This window comes from Silene latifolia, chromosome 10, assembly GCF_048544455.1.
Source record: "Silene latifolia isolate original U9 population chromosome 10, ASM4854445v1, whole genome shotgun sequence".
Taxonomy (NCBI): domain Eukaryota; kingdom Viridiplantae; phylum Streptophyta; class Magnoliopsida; order Caryophyllales; family Caryophyllaceae; genus Silene; species Silene latifolia.
The window spans coordinates 120,576,325-120,589,409 of NC_133535.1; the positions used below are offsets into that span (position 1 = coordinate 120,576,325).

General features: G+C 36.8%; 1 protein-coding gene across 1 annotated transcript; it reads right to left on the reverse strand.

Moving 5' to 3' along the window:
- Nucleotides 1-707: 707 nt before the first annotated feature.
- LOC141605863 (mitochondrial outer membrane import complex protein METAXIN) lies at nt 708-10,791 on the reverse strand. Its single transcript, XM_074424776.1, has 6 exons — nt 10,405-10,791; nt 9,367-9,701; nt 9,071-9,147; nt 8,902-8,962; nt 1,720-1,897; nt 708-1,130 (listed from the first exon to the last, which is right to left on the reverse strand). Exons 1-6 carry the CDS (start codon nt 10,559-10,561, stop codon nt 943-945), a joined length of 996 nt encoding a protein of 331 aa, XP_074280877.1. The 5' UTR covers nt 10,562-10,791; the 3' UTR covers nt 708-942.
- Nucleotides 10,792-13,085: the final 2,294 nt, after the last annotated feature.

A 13,085-nucleotide genomic window follows, 5' to 3' on the forward strand; every position in this document is an offset into this window, starting at 1 on the left:
ACGACCCGAATTTTGGCCCGGCCCGGCCCAAACATATGCAAAATTTACGAATATGTACAATTTAATAATGTTAATAAGCATTAAGTAAAATAATTAACCAATCAATTGTTGTATTGTAAATAAGCCGTAATAACTTGTTTACATGTATTAGTTTGATAAGGCTTTGTATTTTCCATCACCAGTATTTATATGATAAAAAATGAGCTAATGATTTTGTATCATACTAGTGCCGATAAATTGTTTACCATTATCGGCGTGCTAAGTCAATGTTTTTGAGCCTAAAGAAAAACAAATATCAAATCAATTACAAAACTACAACATACAGTGAGCACCGCACTAAAATATATTATTACACTACTAAAAATTGTGCATTTAGTTTGTGTGAGTCACCTCAAACAGTACGATCATAAAAGCTACATTAGGTTACTATTTCTTAATTGCAATACTCGAAAAAAATCACACAATTCTATACGAAATTTTTTATAACAAATACACAAAGTTAACTTCATAATGGGGATTTCTAAACTTATTTCAAGAGGAAAAATATTTAGCCCGAATTGGCCTGAAAGCCCGCTTAAGCCCGCATGAGCCGGGTTTGGGCCGACAAAATAGGCCCACACTTGGGCTTAGTTTAATGCTTGGGCCCGGCCCAAACCCGGCCCAGCCCGGCCCATGATCACCTCTACTTTAAACTCTATCCATAATCAAAAGCCAGAACAGACCTGATTCTGTAGCCTTGTTTTTTATTTTTTCAGTCAATCAAAATTGAGTAAAAAAACTCAACACAAACATCCATAATTAATGCTACGCTTGTTCAAATAGATCAATTTTTTCCAACACAAGATAAATAGAAGTCTCCGACTAGGGCACAAGGTTATGGTCTCTTCTGTTCCAAAAATGATGCCAGATCTGGTTCTGCTTCAGAAAACAGACTCCCTGTGTTTAATCCATGTAATCTATGCCTTCGCCATCTTCATCAAGTTCCAGTTGACCCGCATCAGAGCCACCAAAAAGCGACAAAAACAAGAGTACCGAAATACACTGAGCTGCTAGGAAGTATTTGGCTCTTCGTCTGAATTTCTTCTCTTCCTCAGTTCGTTCCTTTTTCGGCTTACTTTTTGGCTTTGCACCTATTAAATTTCCAATAAATAGTAAGGTACAAATGTACAATACGGAGTATATGACAAATCAAAGCCTGAAAAGAGAGTAAAAGACTACTGAAATTCTGAGTATCAAATTTGGAAATTCAAAACAGAACTCTAATTGCATGTATTTCATCGTAGTAGTTAATTTTGAAAGGTTTCCTATATTTGACAAAGATGAATGCGGCAATAGAAATCACTGTTTTGGTCTTGATGTTGGTCATTACGCCATAAATGTGGCAGATCTATGAGACGCTCTGCACTCATCGTTGAGCTACCTCATAGAAGCCTATAACAAATTAACAGTTACACACATGTAATTCCCAAACACAATTTTAATCCCCATTATGACAACATTGAATGTGAAATAAATAATACGCCGCATCAGAGTATCTTAATCAAACAAACAAATTGAACTATGCAAATAAGGAGTACAGAATAAAGACATTAAGAACCCTTATGACTTAGTATTAACCGAATTAACAGTAAACAACAAGTCGACAAGTACAATAGGCCAAGAAGCAAGTAAAACCATGCCAACAACTAAGTGATAAAAGGGAGTTGGAAAATATCTTACTCCAATTTGAAAAGCCTCCTTGCTTAGGCGTTGAAGACGAAGCTTGCTCATCAGATGATGGAACGCTAGACCATGCTGGCTGAGCTGAAAAGTCCTCAATGAACTGTGCGCTGAGCTTTTCAGCATATTTCGTAAGATTGCTGTAATTTAAAAGCTTGCTCTTCAAAACAGATGTTTCCTACGAGCAATGTTAAAAATTATACAATCAAGTGTAAATGACGAAAGGAAACCCAATATCAACTACAACAAGGATAACACGTAGTCCTAGACTTCTAGGGGATGTTAGGTGTCACGGTCCGAAACTTTGAGTCGGGGCGTGACGCGCACCTTTGTCTAAACGCTTTGACAAGAATGAAAGCGAGAGCGTTAGGCACTAGTTTTTGTCAAGCACTAGGCACTCGTAATCGGTCTCGGGTTGTGGGTGTCGAAATCCTAGTCTCGATCGACACACACGGGCTTGTTAGAAAGGTGAAGGCAAGAGTCGTTCACAAGAAAGCAACAACAAGCAATAAGAAGGCAACTTGGTGGGAAGCAGATGTTTGATTGACTAGTACTCCCCAAAGAGGCAAATTTGATAGTTTGGTCCTGGTAGCAGGAAACATTGAATTTACAAGTTTAGTTCAGAATAGCGATATACCTATTTATGGAAACCTATTCTAAAAACTACTAAGAAAATACTTACTACAAATGTACAAGGGAAATGAAATTACATAAGTATAAATAAATCTAAGGATTCAAGTGTGCGGATCGTCACACTGCTTCCATTCGAGACCGTTCGCGTGTTTTGTGTGCAAGGGTCCTCACAAGATGGCCGATTGTCCGAACCAAGCGGAGTTCAATGCCATGTTCAAGAAGATGCCGAAAGGGGCTCAAGAACGTCTTGATGGGGCGTTGGCCGACTATCACCAAGAGTGTAACGAAGACTCGAGTGATGGTGAAGACCAACCACGGATGGGCTCACTCCAACGGATCAGCGCGATGGGGAAATACGAAGAGTCCTCCGCCAAGAAATCCAACGGGCTCATGTACGTGGACTTGATGGTGAATGGGAAGAAAGCACGAGCCTTGATCGACTCGGGCGCCTCCCATAACTTTGTTACGAAAGAGGAAGCGGATCGGTTGGGGCTAGTTCTGCAGGATGTTAGCATCCCTGAAGCCGGTCAATGGGAAAATGAGACGCGTCCAAGGAGTGGCTAAGAAGGTCGCGGTCCAAGTGGGTGAGTGGGCCGTTCCGCTGGATGACTTCAAGTTAGTACTCGGGATGCAGTTCTTTCAGAAAGCATTGGTGGTATTGAAACCGAGTGACGGATCAATGCTACTAATGGGGTCTATCGTAGTGAATACGGTAGACAGCGACGAAGACAAGGGGCAGCATCGAATTTCGGCTATGAGGGTGATACCGACGCCGAAACAAGGGATGCGACCTTGGAGAATGCCTAAAGGTTCGGTGGAGCCAAGGGCGAACAAGACCAAGGCTAACTACGATGCTAAGTGGCTTGGGGGACGAAAGAAGAGTCTACCCCCTCACCGAGGAGTAGACAATGAGGGCCGAGATGCCCAAAGAAGTAGGCCTCGTACCATCAGGGGGCCGCGTCGATGTGCTGAATCGACGTCCTGGTTTGCGGGTCAGTCGACCCAAAAGATAAGGCCTCGTACCATCAGGGGGCCGCGTCGATGTGCTGAATCGACGTCCTGGTTTGCGAGTCAGTCGACCCAAGAAAAGGCCTCGTACCATCAGGGGGCCGCGCCGAAATGCTGATTCGGCGTCCTGGAGAACACACTTACCCTCGAATGCAGGTACTGAAGTGGTGATGGACAAGGTGAAGGTGCGATGGAGCAAGCACCTTGAACGATCTCGTAAAATTTCCGCTCGAGCAACGAGGACTTGGACTTTCCAGAATGATCAGAGGCGAGTGATAAACTTGGAGGACATGATGTTCGGGAGTCTCGTCGTCAAGGAAATGCACTCTATTCTTGAAGGGACGATGAATCCGATCATGATGTGGACCGAGAAGTATCTACAAGCCGGACTCAAGAGAAAGCCAAACCACGATGCGGCATGGACGGCCACACTCACCGAGGATGTCTCACCAAGCGCGCGTTCGAGATTTTTGTGTTGCGAGGGCGGCAATGAGTTAGGTGGGGGAGAGTGTGACGATCCGCACACTTGAACCCTTAGATTTATTTATACTTATGTAATTTCATTTCCCTTGTACATTTGTAGTAAGTATTTTCTTAGTAGTTTTTAGAATAGGTTTCCATAAATAGGTATATCGCTATTCTGAACTAAACTTGTAAATTCAATGTTTCCTGCTACCAGGACCAAACTATCAAATTTGCCTCTTTGAGAGGTGCTAGTCAATGAAAAACCGCTTCTCATCCAAAAGCTTGTTGTTGCTTGTTGCTTGCTTTCAATAATCGTATTGCTTACTTTTATTGCTTTCGTGTGCCGGACTTGATAATCATGACTAGGATTCCCGACACACACCGACCCGAGACCCGAGTATCGTGCTAGTGGGCGATCCCTCACTAGTACGAAGATCCTTGTCGCTTGCATCTTGCCTTGAGACGGGCAAGGGTGCGCGCCACGGTCCGGCAAAAGTAGCGGACCGTGACATTAGGCATGAGTAAGGAAAATCTTAGTTGTCATAGGGCACCCAACCTACATTGGCCAGACGCCACGGTCGTATCACTCATGAGGAGGGAAGGAAGAGAACAATGAGTAAGGTTTAGAATGTTATTGCGACCACAGTATGACGTGAATAGGCCAAATTTATAGCGCAAGGACCCTGGTCAGGCCGTGTCGCTGCGACAACAAATTTTGAGGTCAAGTGTCATCAATACCATGGTTATAACACAAGGGATGGTCATAGTCACAGTCAACCATGGTGTTGTATTGCTTTAATTTCCCGCACGGCAACCCATACAATGGATTCTTTTGAAACCGCATACTTTGACTATCACTTGCATCACATAGCATCCCCTATTTACTAAATGAATAGGCGAAACTCCCACTTTTCCCGCCTAAAAGATATTTCCTAGAATAGTGCATGGTATTTTTAACATATACTATAGGTGTGGACATGATTACAGCTGTCAATGATATGAGCCGGCTCGTTGAGCCCTCGGGAAGCTCGGCTCGTGCTCCGTCAAAACGAGCTCGAGCTCGAGCCGAGCTTGGCTAAATACGAGTCGAGCCCGAGCTCAGCAAGGCTCGGCTTGGAAGCTCGTTTGGGCTCGTTTATATTTTTTTTTTGTATGATCTTTATGTTGTAGTATTATGTTTATTTCAAATTATATGTTATTTAGACCTTTATATAATTATATTATGATATAATATTTTTTAGTATTTTATAATTTAGTTGTTTTTCAAAAATATTTATATTTAATCCCCTATTTACTAAATGAATAGGTGATTCTACGTTTTTTCCCGCCTAAAATATTAACTTCTAATTGGGCTTAATTTTTGCATTCTACTATGGGCTTATAAACTATAACTTTCTTATTTAACCCCAATATCCGTTATATTTTTTTTAGAGTAATACGACACATCTCTAGATACATTTCTACATCAGGTTGGTTTGTGCCAAATCTAGATCATATTAATGATCTTGCCCAAAAATAACGTAAAATTTGATTACCAAAAAATAAGTATAAAATAAATTACTCAATCATTGTCAAAAAATTTGTATACCGTCAATTATTGCTATAATCCCCTATATACTAAAAGAATAGAAGAAAGTATCATTTTTTCCGCCTAAAAAATATTTCCTAAAAAATATCATTACTTTTTCGGTAAAAGAAAAACTTACATTAAAAACACTCCATTCATGATTTATTACGATTTTAATTCGAGTAAATCTAATTTTAATTTTTCAAATCAAAATATAATGATAAAAAATATGAAAAATTAACTAATTGTCAATTTAAAATCTATAAATAATACACTAAAAAGGTAAAATACTATCTATACCGTGCATAGATTGCACGGGGTCTATACTAGTTAGATTTAAAAGGTGAGAAAGTCAAAATATATAATGACAAAACGAGCTCGATTCGAATTCGAGCTTTTCTCGAGCCGAGCTCAAGCCTCAATTTTTTAGGCTCGACGAGCTTCGAGCCGAGCCTGAGCTAAAAAATTCGAGCCGAGCCCGAGCCCATTTACACCCTTAGACATGATAAGTTATAAATGAACATAATCTTTTGTATTTAAATATTTATATCATTTAATATTTCACATTCTGCAAAAATTTATCTCCGATCTTTTTAGGATAAGGAAATTCTTTTTTTTAAAGAACTTAATGATAAAAACTTATAGACTTTTTATGATAAGAAATTGCGGCTAAAAAATACTCCCTCCCATCCACTCTTTTCTTCCCATTTGAAGTGGGCACGGAGATTAAGGGTGGGGAGTATAATATTGATAAAGATATGAGTGGGGTTTGGTAATTGGAGAGAGGTATGAATGATTAGGATTAAATATTAATAAAGGAGATGGGTGGGGTTTGGTTATTGGAGAGATGTAGGAATAATTAGAATTAAATATTAATAAAGGATATAGTGGGGTTTGATGAGTGGAGAGAGGTATGAGTATAATATTACTAAAAACTTTCTCAAAAAGGAAAGGGGAAGAAAACCTGAATAATCCGTTTTAGGAAATAGGGAAGAAAAGAGTAGATGAGAGGGAGTATGGTATTAGTAAATATTTGTTAAAAAATTCATTTGACTTTTTATGATAAAAATCTGCATCTAAAAAATATGTTATTAGTAAATATTTGTAAATTAACATAATTAATTTCTTGGTAAAAAAAAATCATTTTATTACTTCTTACGATCTAAATTTTTATTTATTTCTCCAATCAAAATAAACTAGTTGAAAAGCCCGTGCGATGCACTGGGCTCTCAATAGGGTCATCTGTATAAATATATTCTATAGTTGATAAAAAAAGTTTAATTATGTTTAAATCATTGATCAATGAACTATTAGTGCTTTTGCAAAGGAGTTTTGTCATTTAGTAGTTATTAATTCACTTGTAAAACATGGTAAGATTAGTTTTTCCATTATTGTTATAGGTATCACTGATTTTAATTAAATACAAAACATTATCTCCATAAATATAGTATAGCTCACCAAATGAATCGCCCTTAATAACTGAGACAGGCCTTTATGAATTTTGCAAATTATTTTTAACCTATAACAACTACGTAAGACTATATGGTTTTACGTAAAACAACAAGTATCATAATTATCTATGTTTAGTGTGTTTAGAGCAATGTTAGATCTCCTATAGCAAAAGTTTTCCTCGATTATCTACAATTAATTAAGAGAGTATTTTGCTCTTTACAGGGGCGAAGCTAGGATTTTTTGTATGGGGTAGCAAATTTCTTAAGGCTATACTATTTGAAAATTGGAAATCCAAAAAATGTTATTTCGTAGTATGCAACATATAAAAATTCAAATTAAAAAGTAACAATATATAATCAAATGGACGCATTTAATAGCTTGAAGGTTTTATTGTATAATTCAACTTATCTTTATATATTATCTTTTAAAAATAATTTTGATTTTTGCATTGTAATTTACAACGAATTAAACATTTTTAGTGTAATGGGATAAACATTTTCTTAGAATTCAACCTGTTATCTTTACTTTATTTTTCTACATTATTATGGGTCGGGCTTTATACTTCGTCATTAAAAGAAAATTTTACCATTTTAGGGCGAAAATAAATTCTTAATACTTAATGCCCTAAAATAATGAATATTGACAATTTTAAAAATTAGCAAAAAATAAATAAATTAAATAACCAAAAGTAAATCACATATATTAAATAAATTAATAAGGAAGTTTGTGGATTTGTTTCAGATTCCCTTCCCAAACAAAGAAACATTTAATAAGGTCATTGAAAAAGTCAAAAATAACCAAAAATTTGACAATAGTGAGATTTGAACCCTAGTCATTTTGCATGTGTCCTACTATTTCCACCACTGAAGCACATCTATTTTGCTATTTAACTTTTGCACTTCATTATAATTATTCTTTCCTTAATTACATTTGGGGTAGCTAAAACACGACTTATTTATTGATTTTTTTTCACATGGGGTAGCTGTCGCTACCCCTTGCTACCTTCTCCCTTCGCTCCTGACTCTTTATATACCTTCTCGTAAAATCAAATCCATACTAAATTCCAATAAAATTAGTAGTCTCTAAACAATAGTACAAAAATATATGTGATTCTGTTACATAGAATGCATGAGACTCCCATTAGGATCATCTTTAACAATATGTATATTGAATGTTCTAAGAATTTGTTGAACAACAAATTGCAAACATTAGTTTACATTGTCATGCTTTGATAGTAGAAGTCAATTAAGTTGATAAAAAAAAAGTCCAACAATCTTGAAAATCAGAACACAATTTTTGACAATATTTATATTTATTTTTGTACGTTTATTATATGAATTTTTTTTGCTTTATAAATATTTTTAAAATAAATATTCTTTATAACATTATTTTTCTATTTTTATGTTAGTAAAGAATAATCGATAAATTATTAGATCCACTTCTATTAGTTTTTTTTTTTCTTATAAAATATTAGATTTACTTCTATTAGGATTACTTTGTCATAAATTATTAGATCTACTTTGATTAGGAGAATTTTCTAATAAATTATTAAGAGGAAAAAGCTAGATCTACACTCATTAGGAATTCTTAAAAAGTTGGACTCTCTAATATCGCTCGAAAAGTTTCAGATTTACTTCTATTAGGATTACTTTGTCATAAATTATTAAATCTACTTTGATTAGGAGAATTTTCTAATAAATTATTAAGAGGAAAAAGCTAGATCTACACTTATTAGGAATTCTTAAAAAGTTGGACTCTCTAATATCGCTCGAAAAATTTCTGTTTTATATATATGTATTGATTGATTAACAAGAAACATGAAAAATAAGTGAATTGTCAATTTAAATTCTATAAATAATAGACTAGAAAGTAAAACTCTATAAATATCGTGCATATATTGCACGGGGTCTATATTAGTAACTCTATAAATATCACGCATTCATTGCGCGGGATCTAAACTAGTATTAGACCATATAATTAATACTCTGTACTTAGCAGAGCATTTGATTGGGCATAGATGTGTTGATGAAATAGCATTTAATTGATAGTGAACTCACTGGTAAAGCCTGAAGCGTAATCAGAGCATGCCCAAGGAATAAGGCATCCAAACTATTAGGCCTGCGTGAAGAGGAAAATGAGAAACCCCAAGCATTCTGAGTTAGTGTTTACATTCATTAGGTTTTCAAATATTTTGAAAGAATAATAGTGCGTTGAAGTTTAAGGCACCTGCTACCAAATAGGTAAGACTCGTCCCCCAACTGAGTTGAAAGAGCTTCATATCCCAAGTTCGCCCTCCTATAGATCTGCAAAAAACGTTGCGGCAGAAAATAGGATTGAAGATCGAAATAGAAAATTTACCATCTCAAAATTCACACAACTATGGCAGGCAGGAAATCACCACTTAAACTCCAAACATAGCATGCAATGCATTCGAGTACACATAAAATTATCATCCAACATATTGCGGTTTTAACTACTATTCAAGTATCAGAATACAAAAAGAAACATAGCAAAAGTTAGACCTCAGCTTGCATTCTTTCAGCATTTTCTTTGTTAATCCCAAGGTAGTGCTTTGCAGCTAGAAATTGCTTGTAGTAGAGAACTGACCCAATGGGCCATGGAAGATCAGAGAAGTAGATGTTGTGAGTAGTTTTTTTTTCTGAATCTATCCAAAGTTCATACGTAAGAGCATCCATGAGCCAGCTTGCGACCATCGCCTTCATTGATATCCATTCCGGAATTGTGCGAAAATCAGAGTCCAAATCAACAATACCATGCTCTCTCAAGCACTCAATGACCCCGCCCTTCTCATTATTGTAGGCCACATATGTACCAGATTCAACATATGGTATTTGATCTAAGAAGAGAGAAAACAAATTGTCATAACACATAACAATAATAATGGAACTGACAGATGGGCAGATGGCTGAAGGCAGGAGACTTGAAACAGTTCAATAACACATCTGAATCTGAATTGGTCATTAATAAGGAAAGTGTACAGCACATCAACAGTTTACAACAATCTGAAGGAAATGAAAATCTGAAGAACAATAACAGCACATCCCTTATCTATTTTTTTCGCATTTTGAGGTGTGCGTTCACCCATGGACGGTTCTAAAGGATGATTCATGTCAGCCGACCCCAAATAATTTTGGGATTAAGGCTCTGATGTTGTTGTTGTTGTTATAGTTCATATACCTGCTAATCTATATGCTGAATCTTTCATTCAGAAATCCACACCTAACCCAATTTAGCTCAAATTCAGCTACAATTAAACACACATCGGTTCGACATTACAAGAACAATAACATAAACAATAGAACACACATCACAGATGAAAAATGCACCAAATTTCATCATTCGAAGAACAACCCATGAAATAACATGTTCTAAACTATGGAAGACTATAATTACATACAAAAAATAATCAAAATAAACCCACCCACAAATAATGAAAAAGCTTACTTCCCCCCCCCCCCCCCCCCCCCCAAAAAAAAAAACCACCCCCCACAAATTATTACTCGTATTAATTGAAAAAAAGATGAAAAAATTGAGAGTACCTGAATCAGGGAAGGTAGAATTATAACGCAAATCAAAATCAAGATTAGAAAATTTGAGATATAAAAAAAGGGGTAAACTTTTGGGACATGCAGTGGGTAGACCCAAGCAAGGTTTTGTTGTAACAAGGGTCAACTTCCCTACTCCTGATTCTTGCATTCTTGATTTTATTATTATTAGCTGAATCACTGATGAAGAAGAAATATGAACAGAACAATAAACCCTAAAAATTAATGAAGTAATTAAAATATTGAAGATGAAAATTGGTGAAAACTCCAGGAATCAACCATGGGGTTGAGATTCTTGAGAGGAAAGTTTGGTTGGTTTGGGTAATTGGGTAGAGAAGAGGTTTTAGATGCTTGGGCTAGGGGTTTTCTAAATGGTTTGATGTTTTCACTCGGTTCGGTTTCCGACCGGTGTTTAGGGGGCATTTGGTTTGAATAAGGAAAAGAAAAAGGAAAACGAGGGGAAAGGAATGAGATTACCCCAAAAATTCATCCTTGTTTGGTTATTCAAATAATCAAAGGTAAGGAATAAAGGGAATAACACTAAATAGCCTCTTTCATCTACACAACCATCAACCACAACCTCCCACTACTCCCCGGACCGAGAACCGACGCCGGTGACATACAACACAACGTCGGTAGATAGCCTAACCTCCACCACTTAACCATCGTACAAACGACCTCTTATACGACTTTGTTTGCACTTGATTTGGTAATTTTTTTCATAAATGTTGTAATACCGGGGTAGTTGTTGCGGACGCCGCGCTGGTAAGGTCGCCGGTGCAGTGGCGGTTGTCGGGCAGTACTGGTGATAGGTGATAGGTTATGGTGGTGGTTGGTGATTGTGGGTGGTTGTTGATGGCTAGGAAATGGAACGAGTTAATGGTTATCCTAAGGAAGTGAGGGAATGGATGTAGAATAGTGTGGGGTAAGGGAGGAATACCATTCCCTTTGTTTCTGTCAAAGAAACATAAACAAAGGGAATCATTAATTTTGATTCATTTTCTCTTTTCTTTATACCCCCAACCAAACAGCCCCTTAATGTGTAGTGTGTTACTTTACTTTATCTTTATTTTGATTTTGGCTTGATTTAGGTTGGATTTAATTAGTTTAGCCACCTAAAACGATCTATATGCTTTTACATGTCGGATTGGATTCATATCAGTTTTGAATCATAATATTATAGAGTATTGTGTCAATGAACTCGCATAACATTCATTATATTTTTCATTGCGAATGATAATAATTACATTAGGAAATAAAGAATCAGTTAGAAATATCATCAATTTCAGTTTTCCGGAACTAAATCGGGTTTCTGGTTCTCTTCATGTAACATCTTGAATTTTCAAACTTATTTAAATTTAATTCTCATTTCTTTCTCTCAAAAATTATACTCCGTATTTTTTTTATCATGAAAATATAATTCACTTGAAATGGGTCGAATCATTTTCTCATTTGGTTTAAGCGTGTGAGATGACTTTTATGAGCTTAAACCCTTGGACCCGTTATTATAAGTAAGAGATTAGGGTTAAACATTATTCTTTTCCAGTCATTCTCGCAAAACTCTAACCTAATTTTTTATACGTGATTTCCAATGTGTAATTAAAGTTTGATATCCCTCATCACACTTGCTCTATTTTCTCTATAAATAAGCTTTTTAGAGTTCATTTACATGTAACTTTTCATGCGCAATAAAAGCGTAGTTTATTTATAAGTCACTTTTTAATTTTAAAAAGGCGTTCTCATTGAGAGGTTTAATCAAAAGTAAGTGTCTTCATAGAATTTGTTACTTTGATTCAGAATTCAATTTAGTTAGTGTACTTGATTGAATTAATTAGTTCCGCCTTTGTAACAAGATGAACGAGAGAGAGTGTTTAAGCATACTATTTAACAACTGGAACTAGTTGTGCGTGTGTGGATGTGGGAATTTGATGTATCCACAGAGGATTTTCAAACTCAAGGAGTCGCCACCAAATTTAAGGAAATTTGGAAACCGTTTTAGAGAAAATGGATTCGTGTGAAAGTATGTGTTGGGAAGCTCATTCAAACACCCAACTCCGCCCGTTGTACACAACGACCTCTACTAATGTCAAACAATGGCCAATAGTACTCGAACTAGTAATTGTCGTATGCATCCATTCCTTTAAACCCTAACATGTGAAAACTGATGGGGCATATTCTGCACCGCTGACCAAGTCAACATATTGAGCAAGGTCAAAGATATCCACAGCAAGTCAACGGCTTAGGCACCTTAGCCCGATGCACCCATCGGCTGTCGGCACTGGGTCTCGGCATGGCAACTTGCCAGCCGGGGCACATACCCGCGTACTCACATCCAAGACCCCTCGGCGGTGAGTCAACAGGGCCCGCCGGCCTGCCATAGGTCCCTCGGCCGAGGGGTAGATCAGTCTTTCCACCTGCTAGCCACTTGGCCACTTGGCCACTACGTGACAAAAGGTGAAAGCCTATAAATACTCCTCAACCTTCATTGAGGAAAGGATCCCAACGAATACACAATAAAACCTAAATACACTATTCATCTGGTAATATCTTCCTTATCTCTCTACAATACACATTTAGCCAAGTAACAACTTATCTCTTAAGTTTACTGACTTGAGCGTCGGAGTGAGTACGCTTGGCACAAAGCCAAGCCCTCGCCTGTTCATTGTTGCAGGAGA